The sequence below is a fragment of the Lacerta agilis genome, chromosome 10 (genome assembly GCF_009819535.1).
Source record: "Lacerta agilis isolate rLacAgi1 chromosome 10, rLacAgi1.pri, whole genome shotgun sequence".
Classification (NCBI taxonomy): domain Eukaryota; kingdom Metazoa; phylum Chordata; class Lepidosauria; order Squamata; family Lacertidae; genus Lacerta; species Lacerta agilis.
In genome coordinates, this window is record NC_046321.1 from 17,306,428 (window position 1) to 17,322,822 (window position 16,395).

General features: G+C 43.6%; 1 protein-coding gene across 1 annotated transcript in view; it reads left to right on the plus strand.

The window, feature by feature from the left end:
• Positions 1–914: 914 nt before the first annotated feature.
• LOC117053762 (sodium- and chloride-dependent GABA transporter 1-like) overlaps positions 915–16,395 on the plus strand; it is a 31,146-nt gene continuing 15,665 nt past the window's right edge. The window contains exons 1-9 of the mRNA XM_033161874.1: positions 915–1,026; positions 4,391–4,522; positions 5,664–5,764; positions 7,387–7,496; positions 8,704–8,836; positions 9,722–9,856; positions 11,295–11,398; positions 13,362–13,486; positions 14,477–14,589. Coding sequence (XP_033017765.1) covers positions 993–1,026; positions 4,391–4,522; positions 5,664–5,764; positions 7,387–7,496; positions 8,704–8,836; positions 9,722–9,856; positions 11,295–11,398; positions 13,362–13,486; positions 14,477–14,589 — 987 coding nt within the window. The 5' untranslated portion in view covers positions 915–992. The remainder of the gene's footprint in view (positions 1,027–4,390; positions 4,523–5,663; positions 5,765–7,386; positions 7,497–8,703; positions 8,837–9,721; positions 9,857–11,294; positions 11,399–13,361; positions 13,487–14,476; positions 14,590–16,395) is intronic.

Below are 16,395 nucleotides of genomic sequence, written 5' to 3' on the forward strand. Positions count from 1 at the left end.
GCCCTCTCACGGTTTCAGAATGTTTACAGACCAATCCTAGATGCAGGGCTGGCCCAAGACATGTTGGCGCCTGAGGCGAACCACAAAATTCCTTCCTGTTCCAGCCATGGAAGAAGGGGTGAGTGAGGATCTGCATCAGGAACAGGTGCAGAATGAAGATCTATGTTGGGAACAAGGTGGGGAATCAAATCAAACTTACCCAACAGCTGAAGTGGGGATCAAAGGCCGCTGTGGAAGTGTGGGCACTCTGAATCATGCCGGGTGGGTACAGAGGAGGCCCCAAAGGGCAGCCCATCTGATTTCTTCCTTAGGAGGAGACCAGCAACACCTCCTATTCACTGAGAGGCTGCTGTAGGGACAGCTCTTGCTGCTGAGGAGATGGAAGATCTTGCCTCCAAGGAGCACACCACAGCAGTGGCAGCAGCAAGTAATGCATTGCTTAGGGGATGGATCTGCTGCCTGAGGCAGTCACCTCACCTTGCCTCATGAGTGAGCCGGCCTTGCCTAGATATGTTTACTCAGAAGTGAGTCTCTCTCACTGATAACAAGATCTGCCTCCAAAGAGGTGTGCTGGGGCTTGCAGTCTTAAAGGGGCACAAAAGACTTCCAAAGTGCAATCAAGCCATCCTAACTGAAAATCTCAAGCAAGGCTCTGTGGCTGCTCCTGGAGAAAAAGAACCCGTCTCCTCAGTTCCAGGCTCTATTGCTCCTAATTTTTCTTAATCTAATTTGCCTACTTACTTTAATTATATCATTGCCTCTCCATCTGTTACTAAATCAGTTCCAATTAGGGTTGCCAGCATTCAGTGGCCATGTGTCCTACTTTACAGAGGACAGCCCTCTGCTTAAAGGTGTCCTCTATATGATGGTCCATTTTTAAGAACCACCAGAAGGGAGAGGAGACAGGGGCCTTGAAGTTGCCCATCAACAGTTAGCAGCTAGACAGCAGACTGAGAAAGCACACAGGTCACCTGCTCACCTTCTTCACTACTATGGCAAATGTTTTGTGCTTTGATTCAAGCTACAGTGAATATTATGAATTTGCATCTACACATGCAAAATTAACATAAGCAATTCAGCACCCTCCTTTGTCCTCTTCTAGTGATGCATTTTTTCTTTCTGGTTGATGGCATAAGTAGCCAGCCTAGAGCCATTCTTGACCTAGAGGGCGTTCCTTCCCCTTCCCTTTTGTGATTGCGCAGAAGCAAACACTGCGGCAGTCGTGAGTTTTCTTGTCATGTCTGAAGCAGTTGATCAAATTGGCTTTAAATTGTTTTATCTACCACAAGCTAATGCGCAAGTATGGAGAGGGATTTGCCGTAAATCTGAGCAATGTGCTGTGAGTGTGATTTAGAGTTTCTATAAGGAAGCTACACAGCTTCTCTGGCTGGAATTACGATTTCTGAGAAGTGTTTATCTTGCTTACTTGACAAAATTCATAAGGTACTTACAAAAATATATTTTAAAAAAAACTTTAAAATGCATAAAATTATCAAGTCCAAGAGTAGCATCCCAACAGAAGAACTATGTTGAATCTATGTGGCCGGCTGCCATCAAAAGCTGGCTGTTCTGCTTCTCTGGTGGGTTTCTTTAATGGCTGTGTGAAAGCAAAAATTCAGCAGAGAAACTGGTGCATCTTGTCTAAACTGAACTACCCTGTGATAGGAACATAGGAAGCTTCCTTAAGTCAGGTGAGACGAATTTGTTTAGCTCTTCTAGTACTGCATACTCTGACTGGCAGAGACTCTCCAGGGTTCTCAAGCAGAGGCTTCTATCTCCTGCTATCTGATCTTTTTAATTGGACGTGTCTGGGATTAATCCTGGGACCTGCTTCTGTGTTCAGATACTATGGTGCCTCCCTTAAGCTTTCCAGAGAGAGGGGCAGCAGTTTGAATCCAGTTATTTCGGGTCCAACTCCAACACTCTTATCTACTACATCCTCTGTTTTACTACATTTCCCCCCCCCCCCTAGATTTCTTTTTACCATAGCAATTTGGGTAGAAAATGAAGGTACAAGGCTGAAAGAAGGATCTTTAAGTAGGAATAAAAGCTGTTGTGCAAAAACTGGCCAGTTGAACTTCCAGTTAACAGAAAAGATGGAGATTTCAAAAGGTGGACATGGTCACATTTTTGCAAACAATGTGAAGTTCCTGAGAGTCTGGATAGCTTTTCTCACAATTTGCAAATAGTGCTATGGAAATGGAAAGACAATGTTGCAATTCCGCCCCGCTCCATCTGCCTTTTTTATATTCTTCTCAATAAGTAGAGCCAGACCACCAGTCATTGCTGTATTAATTAGGAATCATTATTTGTGTTACCATTTGCATTAACGGCTGCAGATCTAATTTCTTACCTCAGCGCTTCCAAAGGCCAGTTTCATACTGGAATCTTTGTTATGCTAGGCACACAAAGCCCTCCGTTTCTAGCCAAACAGGGTAAGATAATAAAAAAAGAATCAAATCAGAAGGAATTTCCAGGCTCACAAAGCCTTCCATCAAGATGTAAATTATAAACGAAGGGCAATTCAAGTCTGTCACATTTTCAGGAGGGCAACCAATCATATACTGGCAAATTCAAGTGGCATAATGGGAGCTGATTTGGAGCTTTTGTGCACGGAACGTGCTTCCCTCAAAAATCTCCCCCCTGGAGAAATACTCTGGAAAGTGAAAGAGAACACTTGCTTGGAGCAACGTCATCTAACCTGACCACAAATAAAACAGGATGAATGCTCCATAAAGAGGTCATTTGGAAGTGACCTAAATTAATAATACCTGTTAGACGTTTATCCACTTTCCTTTTGTGAAGGAGAAGAATAAAAAAAACCCAGAGAAGTTTCCATAAGCTTCCCAGGGTGTCTTTGTCCCACCCACTGCTGTAAAGCTAATAAGAAAAATTGAAGGGGGTGGGAAGTAGTAGGAGTGAATTTTGGAGGAAGCACTCGGGGACTGCAGTTAATAACAAGAGTATTTGTCTTGCAGGAGGATTTTATTACATTTACAGCCCCGTTAAACACTTTACAGCTGTGAACTGACTCTGTCAACTAACAGATAGTGAGGATTTTATAGCATTCTTATTAATATCAAAGGGGAGGGAGTCAATTTTAATGATGGTGGTGGTGATGGTCTCTCGTGTATACTTACAGATTTAGGGAAGTTTATATATACATTAGAATAATCCTTTGGTCATCGCTGGACAACAAATATTTTCTTAAACCAAAGATAAAATGATTTTATACTGTTTAAATGCCTCAAATATTAAGTTAAGAAAGCACCATATAGTTGAAATGAACAGAGAGGTGGATATAGAAGGGAGAAATCAGATAATGTGAATAATACTTATGGATTTTTCACCTTTTACTGTCCCTTAATGTCAATTTATGTCTCCTCTCATTCTCCTCCTTTCCCCCCTTTTAATATAGCAAAATAGAGCTATTTCACTAAAAGAAAAGAAAAATTAGAGGAATTAAGCAACCAAACCACCTTCCAGGGATCAGGAGGTGACATAAAGGGGAAATTCAGAAAAGCTATTGAAGGGGCAATTAATGGGTTATTTGCAAATAATCCCACCGCCACACTCAACAGGAAGCAGAAAACTTTTAATTACTATTGGAAGGTATCTTTGTTTAATGAGACTTCATTTTGGATCAAAATCACAGCAAGAGCTTCTCCATGTTTGGTGGCTGGTGCCAGAACAGAGCTACACCTTTCATTCTGTTTCCAGCTGATAGATGAGGGAAAGGCAATTTTCAGCTGTGGTAAAAGGCTCTAGTGAGGAAGCAAATTGTTAGAGAACTTGTAAGCAATTAAGCAAAATAAGAAGATGTTATCATACTGGCCAATGATCCTGCCAATATAAATAAGAACAACTAACAGTCAGTGGAGGTTGGTTCATTGGGGGGCAAATAGGGCACTGTCCCACCCACCCCCAACCTGCCTGCCTTCTTACTTACAACTAGTCTGGAGGGTTGTACTGTGTGCCAGTTTCCTCCTCTACTTTCCATGTTGCCCTTGTAGAACTCAGAAAGGAGGATGGTGGGGACAAAATTAGTTGGCTTAGCCTTTCATGGGCTCTGGCTCTGCCTACTGTTGTCCTCCCTGCCTTCCACCCTCCTAGTCCTAGCCCTTATGGGCACCAGCTTCTACTGCCAATAGTCTGCCCTGAGATTATAAACTAATGATGGGGAAACCTGTGGCCCTACTCATTTTTAGCTCTGGCTGTGACCACCACTGACAGATTACACCAAAGGGAACGAAGCACTTATTAACAATGGGAAATATATATATTTCTACCAAGGTTTTTTTTTGCAGGTCTTGATGCGCACACGGTTTACCAGCCATAACAAAGCAGATGCAGTGAGATGTTTTCTTCCTCTTCCACATTTTCCTCCAAGGTGCCTTCCTGATTCCCTATTTTCTGACATTGGTGTTTGCTGGGATTCCGCTTTTCCTGCTGGAGACAGCTCTTGGGCAATACACCTCCGTCGGTGGACTTGGAGTATGGAAACTTGCGCCCATGTTTAAAGGTACGGTGAGCTCATGACATTGATGCAAAATAAATAGGCCACAGGAACATCGGAAACTGCTTTGTCAGGCAATCGGCCCATCTAGCTAAGGTGAGACTACCCACCTGGAAATGATGGCGATTGAACCGAGGACCTTCTGCATGCAAAGCAGTTGCCATACACTGAGCCTTCCCCATAGAGTTGCAGTAGATGTGAGCATTGGACGAGGGGCACTACAAACAGCTTGTTGCATCCCTGTGAGGTTGGAGACTTCAAGACCCTGAAAGCCACGGCATATATTGGCTCTGGCAGAAAGAATGGAATTTGGTCAGTAGAGACTTGTGCATTAGGACAAATAGGGCACTGATCCACCAACCTCAATCCCACCCCTGCCTGCCTGCCTTCTTACCCATGACCAGTCCAAAGACAACCAGTCCAGGGGCTGGCAACGCTGGCTGTCAGCTTCCTCTTCCCTAGACTTGATGTTGCTCTCATAAAACTCAACAGGGAGGAAGATGGGGACCAATTTATTTGGCTTTGCTTCTTGTTGGCTCTGGCTTTTGTTTGTACCTTTAATCATTTGCTGCCACCTATGCTTTGACAAAAAATCCTGAACTGACACCGTTCATCAATGCAGTGTCAAGTCTTCCAGGTCACTGCCACCCACTGCTCTCTTCACTAGCACCCAACAAGGGGGGGGAGAAATTTAACTCAGTTCACGTTTAAAGGCAAACCTACATAATTTTACACTTTCCAGCACAATATGTGAATCAAAACGTAGCCATCCTTTGAAATTTGCACTGCTCTGAATTTTGCAATGCAGTTCTCTAGCAGAATAATGTGTACAAAAAATCCAAATATTGGGGTAAAGTGTATGTAAAAATGCATACATTAGTGAAAATAACGTCAACATGCATTATATTAGGAGAAATTGCTTTGTCAAAAAAATGGATGTGTTAGGGGGATTCACTGACAAATTTCCATGAAAACTTCCTTTTTTAAAAAATCACAATGATGTAGAAATGTAGAAGAACTGAACGTAAGCCTAGGAAAAATAGAAACTGAAATAAATCAGAATTGACAGATTTGTCCACCCCTACACCCTACCCATATCAGCTTTGACACGGCGGCTTCTCAATATACTATATTTCTTGTCTCTTAGGAGTGGGGCTGGCTGCAGTGGTTCTCTCGTTCTGGCTGAATATCTATTACATTGTCATTATTGCCTGGGCACTGTATTATCTCTTCAACTCTTTCACCGTGGTGAGTTTCTGCCATCCTCTCTTCGGTGAAGCACATGGATGGAGCAATGTATGCAAATTCCACCTTTGCACAGTACACTAGTTATTCCAGTCACACATCCCTCTCTATCCTCCTCCCAGGCATTATAAGGGACATTATCAGAGTTGAAGGATGCTTTTCAGATGGGCAAAAACACTCAAGGGGTGCGTGGGAAGCTGGGGCAGTGAAGGGCATTGCCTGGAGAGAATGGGTGTGGTGTGGAATGGGGCAGACAGAGAGGCTTGATCTGCAACCCCGGTAACATCAGTGTTTGAAAAGGAAAAGGTTCTGACCTCCTTTGCTCCCTTTACCTGGTCCTCAGACCCTAGTCGGCACAAAGAGTCCTTGAGAAAGAGTACTTTGCAGAATGTTGCTTTTATTCTTAAAAAATCTTCTCCAACTACAACCAACAGCTTTCTACATATCAAACTCGGCCAACTTTATACCATCCAACCAACTCAACACCACACACAATCAATGACCACTCTATATATACAGGTATATGTGGGTAAAGGTTGCATGAGTCATGCAGGCTTTGTTGATTCATTGTAGGCCGCTGACTAATGCTGACTCAGTTCCTTTTGTATTAAAGAAACAGTGGCTAATTTTAAGCGGTGACAGGTAATGTGGAGTTCTTGGTCATGGAGAGGTTTCTTGGCTCAGTACAAGAAGGTAGGAGTGAAGTGGATGGGAATACTGGGAGTATGACCCCCCCCCCTTCGCCATGCTATCATTCTCTGGTTGGGAACAAGGAATTGCTAGAGCAAATGTTATAATGCAATCACAGACCTGTTAAGAACAAAAGACTTAGTTGTAGTGCACATTGAGTTAAATATATGGTACATATAGAAAACAGGAAAGAGCAAAACAGTAACCATATTGACTTCTAGCACCTTATTTCTGAAGTGTTTCGGGGGGTGATGACCAGGGTTTGTTGAGTTCTTTCTCCGCAGTGCACTTCATGGCAGTGAAGCCATTCTGATCAACATAAAAGGCTCCTTTGAAAGATGACTCTCCAAGCAATCAATAGACATACAAAGCATCTGTGCTTATTGCTCCCTGGGATTCCACTTTATTTAGACACACAGCTGCTAAGAGGCTGTGTGTGTATCTTGGGCTTCTGTCCACTTTAGGGCTTTTGTTTGACTGTGTTCCACAAACACCGGTGAAATATCTTGCCAAAATATTTGTATTGTTTAGCCACTTCAGAGCCATATGTCAATAGTCCCCAGAGCAAACCAAACACCTGCAACTTCTGCTCTTGTCACTTAAATGCCGCCTAGTCATTTGTACAGATTACATCGTAGGGGCTTTGGAGGATTTCCAAAACAGAACTTTATATCCGGACTTTGCCCTCTCCTGAGCCCAGAATGGGTAGTGACAGTTTTACAATGGTACAACAGCTTATAACACAAAAGAATCTCTTGCACCTCTGTTTGTCCTCCTGCTGCCTTCTCCTGAACCATTTTGCTGGCACAAGTGGCAGGAAATTGGGTTGCCCACCCTTTGACAACGTCAAGCCTCCTGTGCACCTGACAGCTGCATCACAGGCTTCAACAGATGAAGCTGACCTTCACCCTCTCTGCTAACCTTTCCCCACTCAGGACCTGCCATGGCAGAGCTGTGGAAATGCCTGGAACACAGACCAATGCTTCTCCAACTACTCCCTCAATGACACCACCAACCTGACCAGCGCTGTGACCGAGTTCTGGGAGTACGTCCCCAGCCTAAGTCAGGTTTTGCCATCATTGGGGTCATCTCGTCAGTGCAGGGGCTGGGGTGAGAAGGAGGGAGGGAGGGATGAAAAGGGTGGTGGGGCTTTCTCATTTACCTTCTGTAGAAGTACCCTTATGATGTTGTTGTTGTTGGCATCTGTGTGTCTCGGGAGACAATGGGAGAGTCTGCCTTCAGGGGTGAAGTCAAAGTGTAGGAAGGTTGCAGCACCTGCCTTACATCACTCATATTTAAACACAGTATTTGTGTTGTGAAAAAGGAGGAGGGCATCGAAATGCTGAATATAGAAATTCTTGTTGTTCTTCTTAATATTTGGTTGGTGTTCTCCTTCCCCTCCTCAACCTCTGCTTTGGAGAAGGTTTGGTGTTGTCATGAGCTAACCTCTGCCTGAGCAGGATGGAACCCCCACCTGGAGCAAGGCATGGTCTTGTTCCTCATCTCTGGCCAGCAAGTGCAGGTGGGAAGGATCTCATAGCTTTACCCCTCCCTCCATTTGGGTTGATGGGGACCAGTAAGCTTACTGCCAACATACCTCCACAATGGACAAGCTCAGGGCAGAGTCATCATGGGCACCTGCTCCATTGCACTGCCTGTATAGCACGGAGTTCCATCTTCAATTTTTCTTTTACTTGACTGGCTGAGTGAAGGGCAAAAGCACCCCTTCCAGTGGATCCCTAGACTGACGTCTCCAAACCAGACTTGAAACTGGATTGAAATGGAACTAGGTTAAGCAGCAGCATCCAGCATTGTTTGGGATCGAAAGGTTGCCTTGCTGTGCTCACATTGCTCTCTTCTGGACCAGAAAAAAATGTCTTTCATTGGACCTCTAAATGAATCCTAAAGGCCGCTGTCACTTTTGCCCAGACAGTGTCCAAGTGTTTGTTTTCTCCCCTTCATACCTCTTGGCATCCCATCTGACAGTTGGGTACATGTGAAACTAGAGCCAAGGAGTTGTTTCCCCCCTTCCCTTAAAAAGAAAGCATGCCAGTTTGTCTTGGGTTAGCTCCGTCTGCTGTTGCCCCTGACTCTACCCACAGCCAGCTTCATTTACCATTAGCTACCCTACCCACCATCCTCAATGGACATCAGTCACCATTGCAAATGACTCTCTGGATAATCTAGTCATTCAGTCTCTCTGGATCTCAGTTGTTCTGATTTTCTCTCCCCCCCCCCGACCTTTGTTGCAGGAGAAATATGCACCAGATCTCCGGAGGCCTGGGAGAACCGGGTAATATCCGCTGGCCTTTGGCTGGCACTCTGGCATTGGCCTGGGTTCTGGTCTATTTCTCCATATGGAAAGGTGTTGAGTGGACTGGAAAGGTACTTCATGCTCATTGTGTTGTCCAATACTACCTCTGATTGCTGCATTCATTTCTTTATCTTGAAACTGAAATGTCCTCCAGGGTTTTTTAATTTTTTTATTTTGTCTGATTGCCTATAATGAACGTTTCTACCTTAAATAGGTATCAGTGGAATCCAGTTTTGACCTTAACTCTCCCTAGCCACCGCCCCAGCTTCAACAATGGTTACTTTTCCATCATATATATATGCATTGCCTAATATAATAAAAAATCTCTAAGCAGTTTGCATTTTTTAATTGTCATTATTGCATTTATACTGTGATAAAGTTGCCTTAAAAACTGGATAGAATCAAGTTAAATACACAATACAATAGCAAACGTGAGCACGGGTTTCTTGTTGGAACATTTCCCAACTCCCCTAAACTGAACAAGCTGAGTAGTTTTAAGACTAAATTTAACTGTTTAAAATTGCTAAGTTAGAAATGGGGCACGTGTGGCTGTCAAGGGATTGTTGGGTTCTAGTTCTGAGTTCTTAGCATGAGATCTGTGGCTTGATTTAATGACTGCTTGGCATGTTGTAAATGGATGTGAAATGAAGTTTCACAACCATTTTGAAACCTGGAAAATTGTAATTAAGGTTTTGGTGATGAGATTTGAACGCAAAATACAACATTCAAAATTTTTGAATACTGTCAAATATTCGACTGCCACTGTATGTTAGCAGGCAGATTGCACCCCATAATTACTAACAACTGAATCTGCTTTAGAATCTGACTTCTGCATATTTCTTCCCCCATCCTAATTTTGAGATACTATTTTGGAGTGCGGTGCGGGTAAACTAGATTCAGTTTTAACATTTAACAACAGCTTCCAAAACCTTTCTCTCTGTTCTTCCTGCCTGAAGGTTGTCTACTTCTCCGCCACATACCCTTACTTCATGCTCTTTATCCTGTTCTTTCGTGGAGTCACCTTGCCAGGAGCCAAGGAGGGAATCCTCTTTTACATCACACCCGATTTCAGCAAACTCTCCAAGTCCGAGGTTTGTATCTTCATCTGATCCGTGCGACAGGGGAACTAATTACTACTGCAGACAATAAACAGCCTGTTCTCCCGGCAAGTTCCTAGAATCTAAAATGGAAATAGGAATTGAATCATTCAGATCAATGCTTCCCAAAGAACGTCTTATAAATGCCCAGGTGCATCATGACGCAGGACCATTTCTTGCTTGATACCTGTCATGTGGAGAATGCTGAAGATGTTGCTACAGGCCAGCTGCTCCACCCCAACATCACAAAACAGACAATCCATTAACAAGGGGTGGTGGTTGCCTTCACCCCCTGCTTGAGAGCTGTAAGGGTTTGTGGTGCTCCTCACGAGTAAGAGGCGATGACTCAGGATCTGTATATTTACATCAGTTTTATTATATAGATATGTACAAGACAGAGCTCCAAATATCCATGACTGCCTCAGTCACTCTCAAATTCCAGAAGAGGCGCTTTCCGATTGTGCCTCCAACAAAAAATCCTGGGGACCCCATGTCTCCTCCTTTCCTCTTTCCGTTTGAGCCCCCTACGTAACTGGGGCGATGGAACTACCGTTTCCCCCCTTCGTCCCTGAACTGCTGAATTGCTGTCGGGACCCTGCAGCGTCTGACTGCCCTTCCACCATGGAACTCTCTCCCTGCCTATCACTCCCACAGGAAGTCTCTGGGCTCCTTGGGTGGTGTTGGGTACTCTCAGCATCCCAGGTGCCTTCCTCCACCCCAGCCGGCTCTCTGCTGCCTCTGGAGGCTCCCCTGACAAGAGCTCACCAGAGGCTTCTGTTTAGCTCCTGTCGGAAACAAAACGTAGTCCCACAGAGGTCTTCTTATGTGGGAAGGAATACAGGGCAGTGGTAGAACATGTGCTTTTCATAAAGAAGGTCTAAGGGCCAATCCCTGCTGGCATCTCCTATTAAAAGTATCAGGTACGTAACACTATGGGAATCTCCCATCAAAGAGTTAAACCATTGCTCTGACTAAGAACATGAGAGGAGCCTGCTGGATTCCGCGTCCTGTTTTCACAGTGACCAACCAGATGCCTATGGGAAACCCACAAGCAGGAACAAAGCACAAGAGCACTGTCGCTTTCTGCAGTTTCCAGGAACTGGTATTTAGAAGCATTTTGCCTTCAACTGTGGAGGCGGAATATAGCCATCGAGGCTAGTAGCTGTTGATAACCTTCTCCTCCATGAAACTGTCCCAGTACTCCAAGTTGGCGGCCATCCCATGGGAGCCAGTTGCATAGTTTAACTCCATGCTTTGTGAATGAGTAATTTGTTTTGTCTGTTTCTCAACATACAGCTTCATTAGATGTTCCCTACCATGGTACTATCTACACAGACCAGCAGGGACTCTCCAAGGTTCTAGACAATGGTACATCTAATCCCTAGACGATGTTCCCCTTATAGGATTTTAAACCATCTTCTTCCTTTTGTAGGTCTGGATGGATGCAGCCACACAGATCTTTTTTTCCTATGGTCTGGGGTTGGGGTCTCTGATTGCCTTGGGAAGCTATAACACATTTCACAACAACGTTTACAGGTTTGTCGTGTACACATTTATGTTCAATAATAATTCCAATAATGCTTTTTCAAAAGCGTTTAATATCACATTTGCAAGTGTGGAAAGCACTTCACACGAATTAATTCATTGCAATCCCAGCTGTTGTTTTTAATCCCATATTGCAGATGAGGCAGGGTGAGGGTAAAAGAAAGTAGTTTAGTCAAGGCCACCTAGCCATCTCATGGTTGAGGTGAGATTTGAACTAAGGTTCCCCCCCCCCCGCCCGACTGTATTTCCTGACTGATGATCGTTCAGTGGCACATAATCTGCCCAACATGGGCAGCAGACTGCTATATGAGAACATTCCCACATCAGTAAGTGTTTTAAAATCCATCACTATCACTGTTCTTGGTTCATTAGCAAAAGTTGTATAACAATTTCTATCTGGTACTGTCTTCTCTGTGCCAGTCACTCCCAAACACTTAAGTTTTTCCCTGACACAATCTTTCCATTATGAGGAACCTTTCTTGGGGCCACTGAGCATCAGATGTTCCTTCAGATATGGGTTTGGACTGCCCTCTGCTTATTCATAGGCAATATGTTTCCCAGGAGAGGCTGAAGAGGCTTCAAACATTCACACGGAAAACCTCTTAAACCCAATTTTCTCTTCTTAACCCATCAACTAGAAATCCAGGCCTTGCTTAGAAACCTCAAGCTGAATTCCAGGCAGTCCACCCATGAAGAAACAATTTGTGGTGGCAATCAAGCTACTGCATAAACACCAAACTGGGCCTTCCTCTCTGCTCTCATTTGTTCTGCCATCTCACTCTGTCTTCTTTGTGCAATGCTCTTTTGTTATAATTTCTGCTTTTGAACTCATTTATTCATTCATCCCTTTGTTCTATATTTCATCATGTTCCAAAGTACTGGGGCAGATAATTTTCAGGGTATTCAAATAGTGAGTCCCATGACAGCGTCTTTGCAGTAGTGGCTATTATTAATTAATTAATTAATATCATAATCATTATTCCAGCAAGTTTTAAATATGAGTGTATTGCTGTATTAATTGTTCAGTTTATGAATTTATTGATTAGTGATTATTTTAGATTTTTATATCTGAGAGTCACATGGCTTGTAAACTCATAAAAGTGGGATAAAAATTACTGGAACTATAATAAATAAATAGCATTTCTAGAATCAGAATGCCCTTTAGAACAATGAAAACCATTCTCTGTCCCAGACCAGTAAAAGGCAACATATTTTTTTCATTAGAAAAAATGCCTTGATGTATTGAAAGACACTCCAAAGTTAATGTTCAGTGGCTGAGATCTCCTCTCTGTCTGCACCTTTGGTGCCTTATTGTGCTACAGGAAACATAATTAGTCTACTTCTAGCTCCTCGTCTACTTCAGAGATTGTAATGGAACAGAGCAGTTTGAGCTGAGCTCTCTGATTGGTTGGCCTCAGACTTTTTATTGGGCTTTATAGGTCCTTCTTCACCAGTCCTCTCTCAACCTGCACTGCATTCTGATTTGCTACTGGGCCAAATTCAAGTTTCTGCTTTTGACCTACATAGTTTGGGATCTAACAGACCACCACCTCCTGTGCATGGCTACCTGCATGCTAACGTTATCTACAATTGCACCATTTGGTGAAGACATGAGAGTGGATAATCTTACTAGAGGTACCTAGATTGTAGAACTTCCTCCTGAAAGTGGTTGGCTCCCTCTCTTTTATGTTTAGGAGCACCTCAGACTTTTCTATTCCATCATGCCTTTAATCTATTTTAGCCTGCTGAAGTGGCAGTGTAAACTGGCCCATTTCCCTCATGCCCTCAGGCTGCTGTTTTAACGATTTGACTTATATTGTGCTTGGTTTCGTCTCATTATTTTTATTGCATTTTTGTGTTTTAATCTGGAAGTCACCCTAAGGCTGAAAAGCAATGCAGAAAATACAGACATACATGCATATATACATTTTCTCTCTCTCTTCTCCCCCTCCAGAGACTCCATAATTGTTTGTGGCATAAATTCTACAACAAGCATATTTGCAGGATTTGTTATTTTCTCCATTGTCGGCTTCATGGCCCACATCACCAAGAAGTCAATAGCTGAATTGGCATCCTCAGGTACAATCTCTTCAGTAGGGAATGTGAGCATAAGTTTGGCAGCACTGTGGAAACAAACTAAGCTTCAGGCATTTTTATTTAAAAAAACGGACTATTTTGTGGGGGGAAAGGTTGCAGTTGTTCTTTGCTGAAGAAAAGGCACATGAGGCATCAGTGGTGGCTGTTGGTTCCCATTGGGATTAATGGGATGGAAGGCACTGAGGACAGTGGCAGATGGAGCCAGCTAGTCAGTTGAGGGCAGACTGAGGTTGGTGAAGCAGTGCTCCATTTGCCATCATGGACCATTTTGTGCCATAATACACGTTCAGAGGTACTTCATTGTATACTATTTATATCTGTTAATCAGGCACGATCTTGGCGGAGCTCCAAGATTCACATCCCTGCAAATGTTTTCATCATCTTCAGTGAAATGCAGCTGCATTTGTATTTATTTATCATTTGTACTTACAGTTTGCCCTTCACCAGATGATCCCATAGCAAATTACAAAGATGTTATTACAAAAAGGTCTCCTCCATTTGGCTGCCACTGAGACGGATGCAATAAGGGCCATCTTTTCTTCATATACTGTCAGAGAGCGTATCTACTTTGACAAGAACCCTACTTAGCCATTGATTCATAATTGGTATTGTCAGCTTTCTTGACACCTGGTTAATATAACATTGGCATCAAAGAGTTTACAACATGAAATGTTTATCAAAGATTGAATCCCATCAGCCCAAATCTTAAAGAGAGTCCAAATTAAGATTAAACCCAAGTATCTGATCTATTACTTCCAGATGTTGTTGCCAGTGTCCCTGCTCCAAGCGACAATTCCATCTCACACCACTGAACCTTTTGACAGAAGGGAAAATGCTTGTGGAAAGTACAACTTACTATAACTCAGTAACCGCTTAAGAGATGCAATAACATGCTCGCCCTGCTGTGACTTGTGTTTGAATCGTATCACAAAATAAAACTATAACCATTCATTGTGTCCTTGGTGGCTACAGGTCCAGGATTGGCTTTCCTTGCCTACCCCCAGGTCGTCACGCAGCTGCCCATGTCTCCTCTCTGGTCGATCCTCTTCTTTTCAATGCTAATGATGCTTGGCCTTGACAGCCAGGTAAGGATTATTTTAAAAATAACCCATTAAAAAATAACATCATGTTTGGCTGTGCAGTAAGAAGAGCTCTGTTGGATCAGATTAAAGGCCTCTCTGGTTCAGCATCCTGTTCTGCCGGTGGCCATCTGGGTGCCTCTGAGAAGCCCACAAGCAGGTCATGAATGTAATAGCACCCTCCTGCAACTATCTGAATAGAGGCATGGTGCCTCTGATCCTGGAGTTAGGATAGCCTTATATTCCATGGACTTGTCGTATGCCATCTAAGTTGGTGACTATCACCGCTGTTTTTACAGGGGGAAGTTCTGTAGCAACAGGCTGTATGAATACCCTTCCCTTCTCTGTAATAATCCCCTTCTTGTGTGTAGAGGTCCTCAAGCCCACCCCCAAATAATTCACACCGCACACAGGAATTTTGTTTAAGGTTATTGGCATAATTTTGGCCACAACTTTTTTATTAAATTACAACATGTGAGTGGTTGCTTAGGCATTGGTTTGACTATAAGTCCCATCTAGGGGACAGGCTGACTTCCATCCGCTTGGTGGAAGACAGCAAAGGGAAAAACACATTGAGGAGAGGATTGGGGTCGGGGTGGCCAGGACCCTCCCTCTCCCCTAGTGTTCCCAGGGGCTCTTGCGTGGCCCTAACCCATGACCAAGGGACGGACAAGCATGGAGAGCCCCTGGATTCCTTTAACGGAATTCCCCGCGCAGCAGCAGCATTGGAGGGGCAGGCACGGCCAACCACTTCCCCTCCACCAACCAATTGAATAACCAATGCCTAACCGCCAACCTTACAAGTTGTGACTAATTGCTACGCAGTAGGCAAAACCCAATGGCCACAGCCAATCAGCCAAATGGGAAAATTCCTACCAGGCCCCTGCCACAAAGCAGACGACCCCATGACAGGCATAGCAAGGTCAAAGCGCACACCTACAAAACGAGGGGGGGACGGGGGGCAGATCCGGTGCTGCAAGCACCCAGAATATATACCCCTGCACTGTCTATCAAAATTTGCAACATACAATTCTCCCCAACAACCCCAAAAGCCCCTATCAGCATCCTTGGCTAGCTAATTAAGTCCCGCCCCACAACTCCAGCAGGGTGTCTTGCTAGGCCCCAACCGCAACACATGCTCTCTAGGATGGAGAACACACTTTAGCAGGGTCGACATAAACTGGTGTAGTAAGAGATCATTAAAAGAAAATACAATGGGAAGTCAATAATTAGTTATAAACTGGGTATGCAATAGTAAAAAAAAAAAGATGTAAAATAAGTAATCGCAGAAAGGAGGGGAAGGAAGTTGAAGAAAACACAATGTAAAGATTGTTTTTCTGTTTAAATTTATGTAGAATGAGAAAATGGAAGAATAAAATATGAAAAAAATCCTGTCCCCTTCGCATGGGTCAAGCTCCTTTGGCCCACATGGGCTTCCTGTCAGAATCCACAAGCTTATGATCCCAAGGACCTGCCTCCCTTATCATGAATCTTTGATCGACAACAGCTCACCTCTGTACTTCTGCTGCTAATTCACATGCCATCTCATCCCATTGCTGAACCCTTATATTTAGGATCTTTCCCCTAAATTTGCTTGCCTGAAATTTGAGCTCCAGTGCTTTGATGACAAATAAAATAAATAAGCCATGCAAAATCAGTGAGGCCTTCATAGTTGCTTATGTACCTGAAATGAAAGTGCATGATAACTCTCCATTCTGCTCTGGACAGGAACTCATTTTTTTCAATGACAGGCTAAGATTGAGTTCTCTAGAGATGAGGGCTGGAGGCATGAAATTGGTGCTTCCTTTGGAA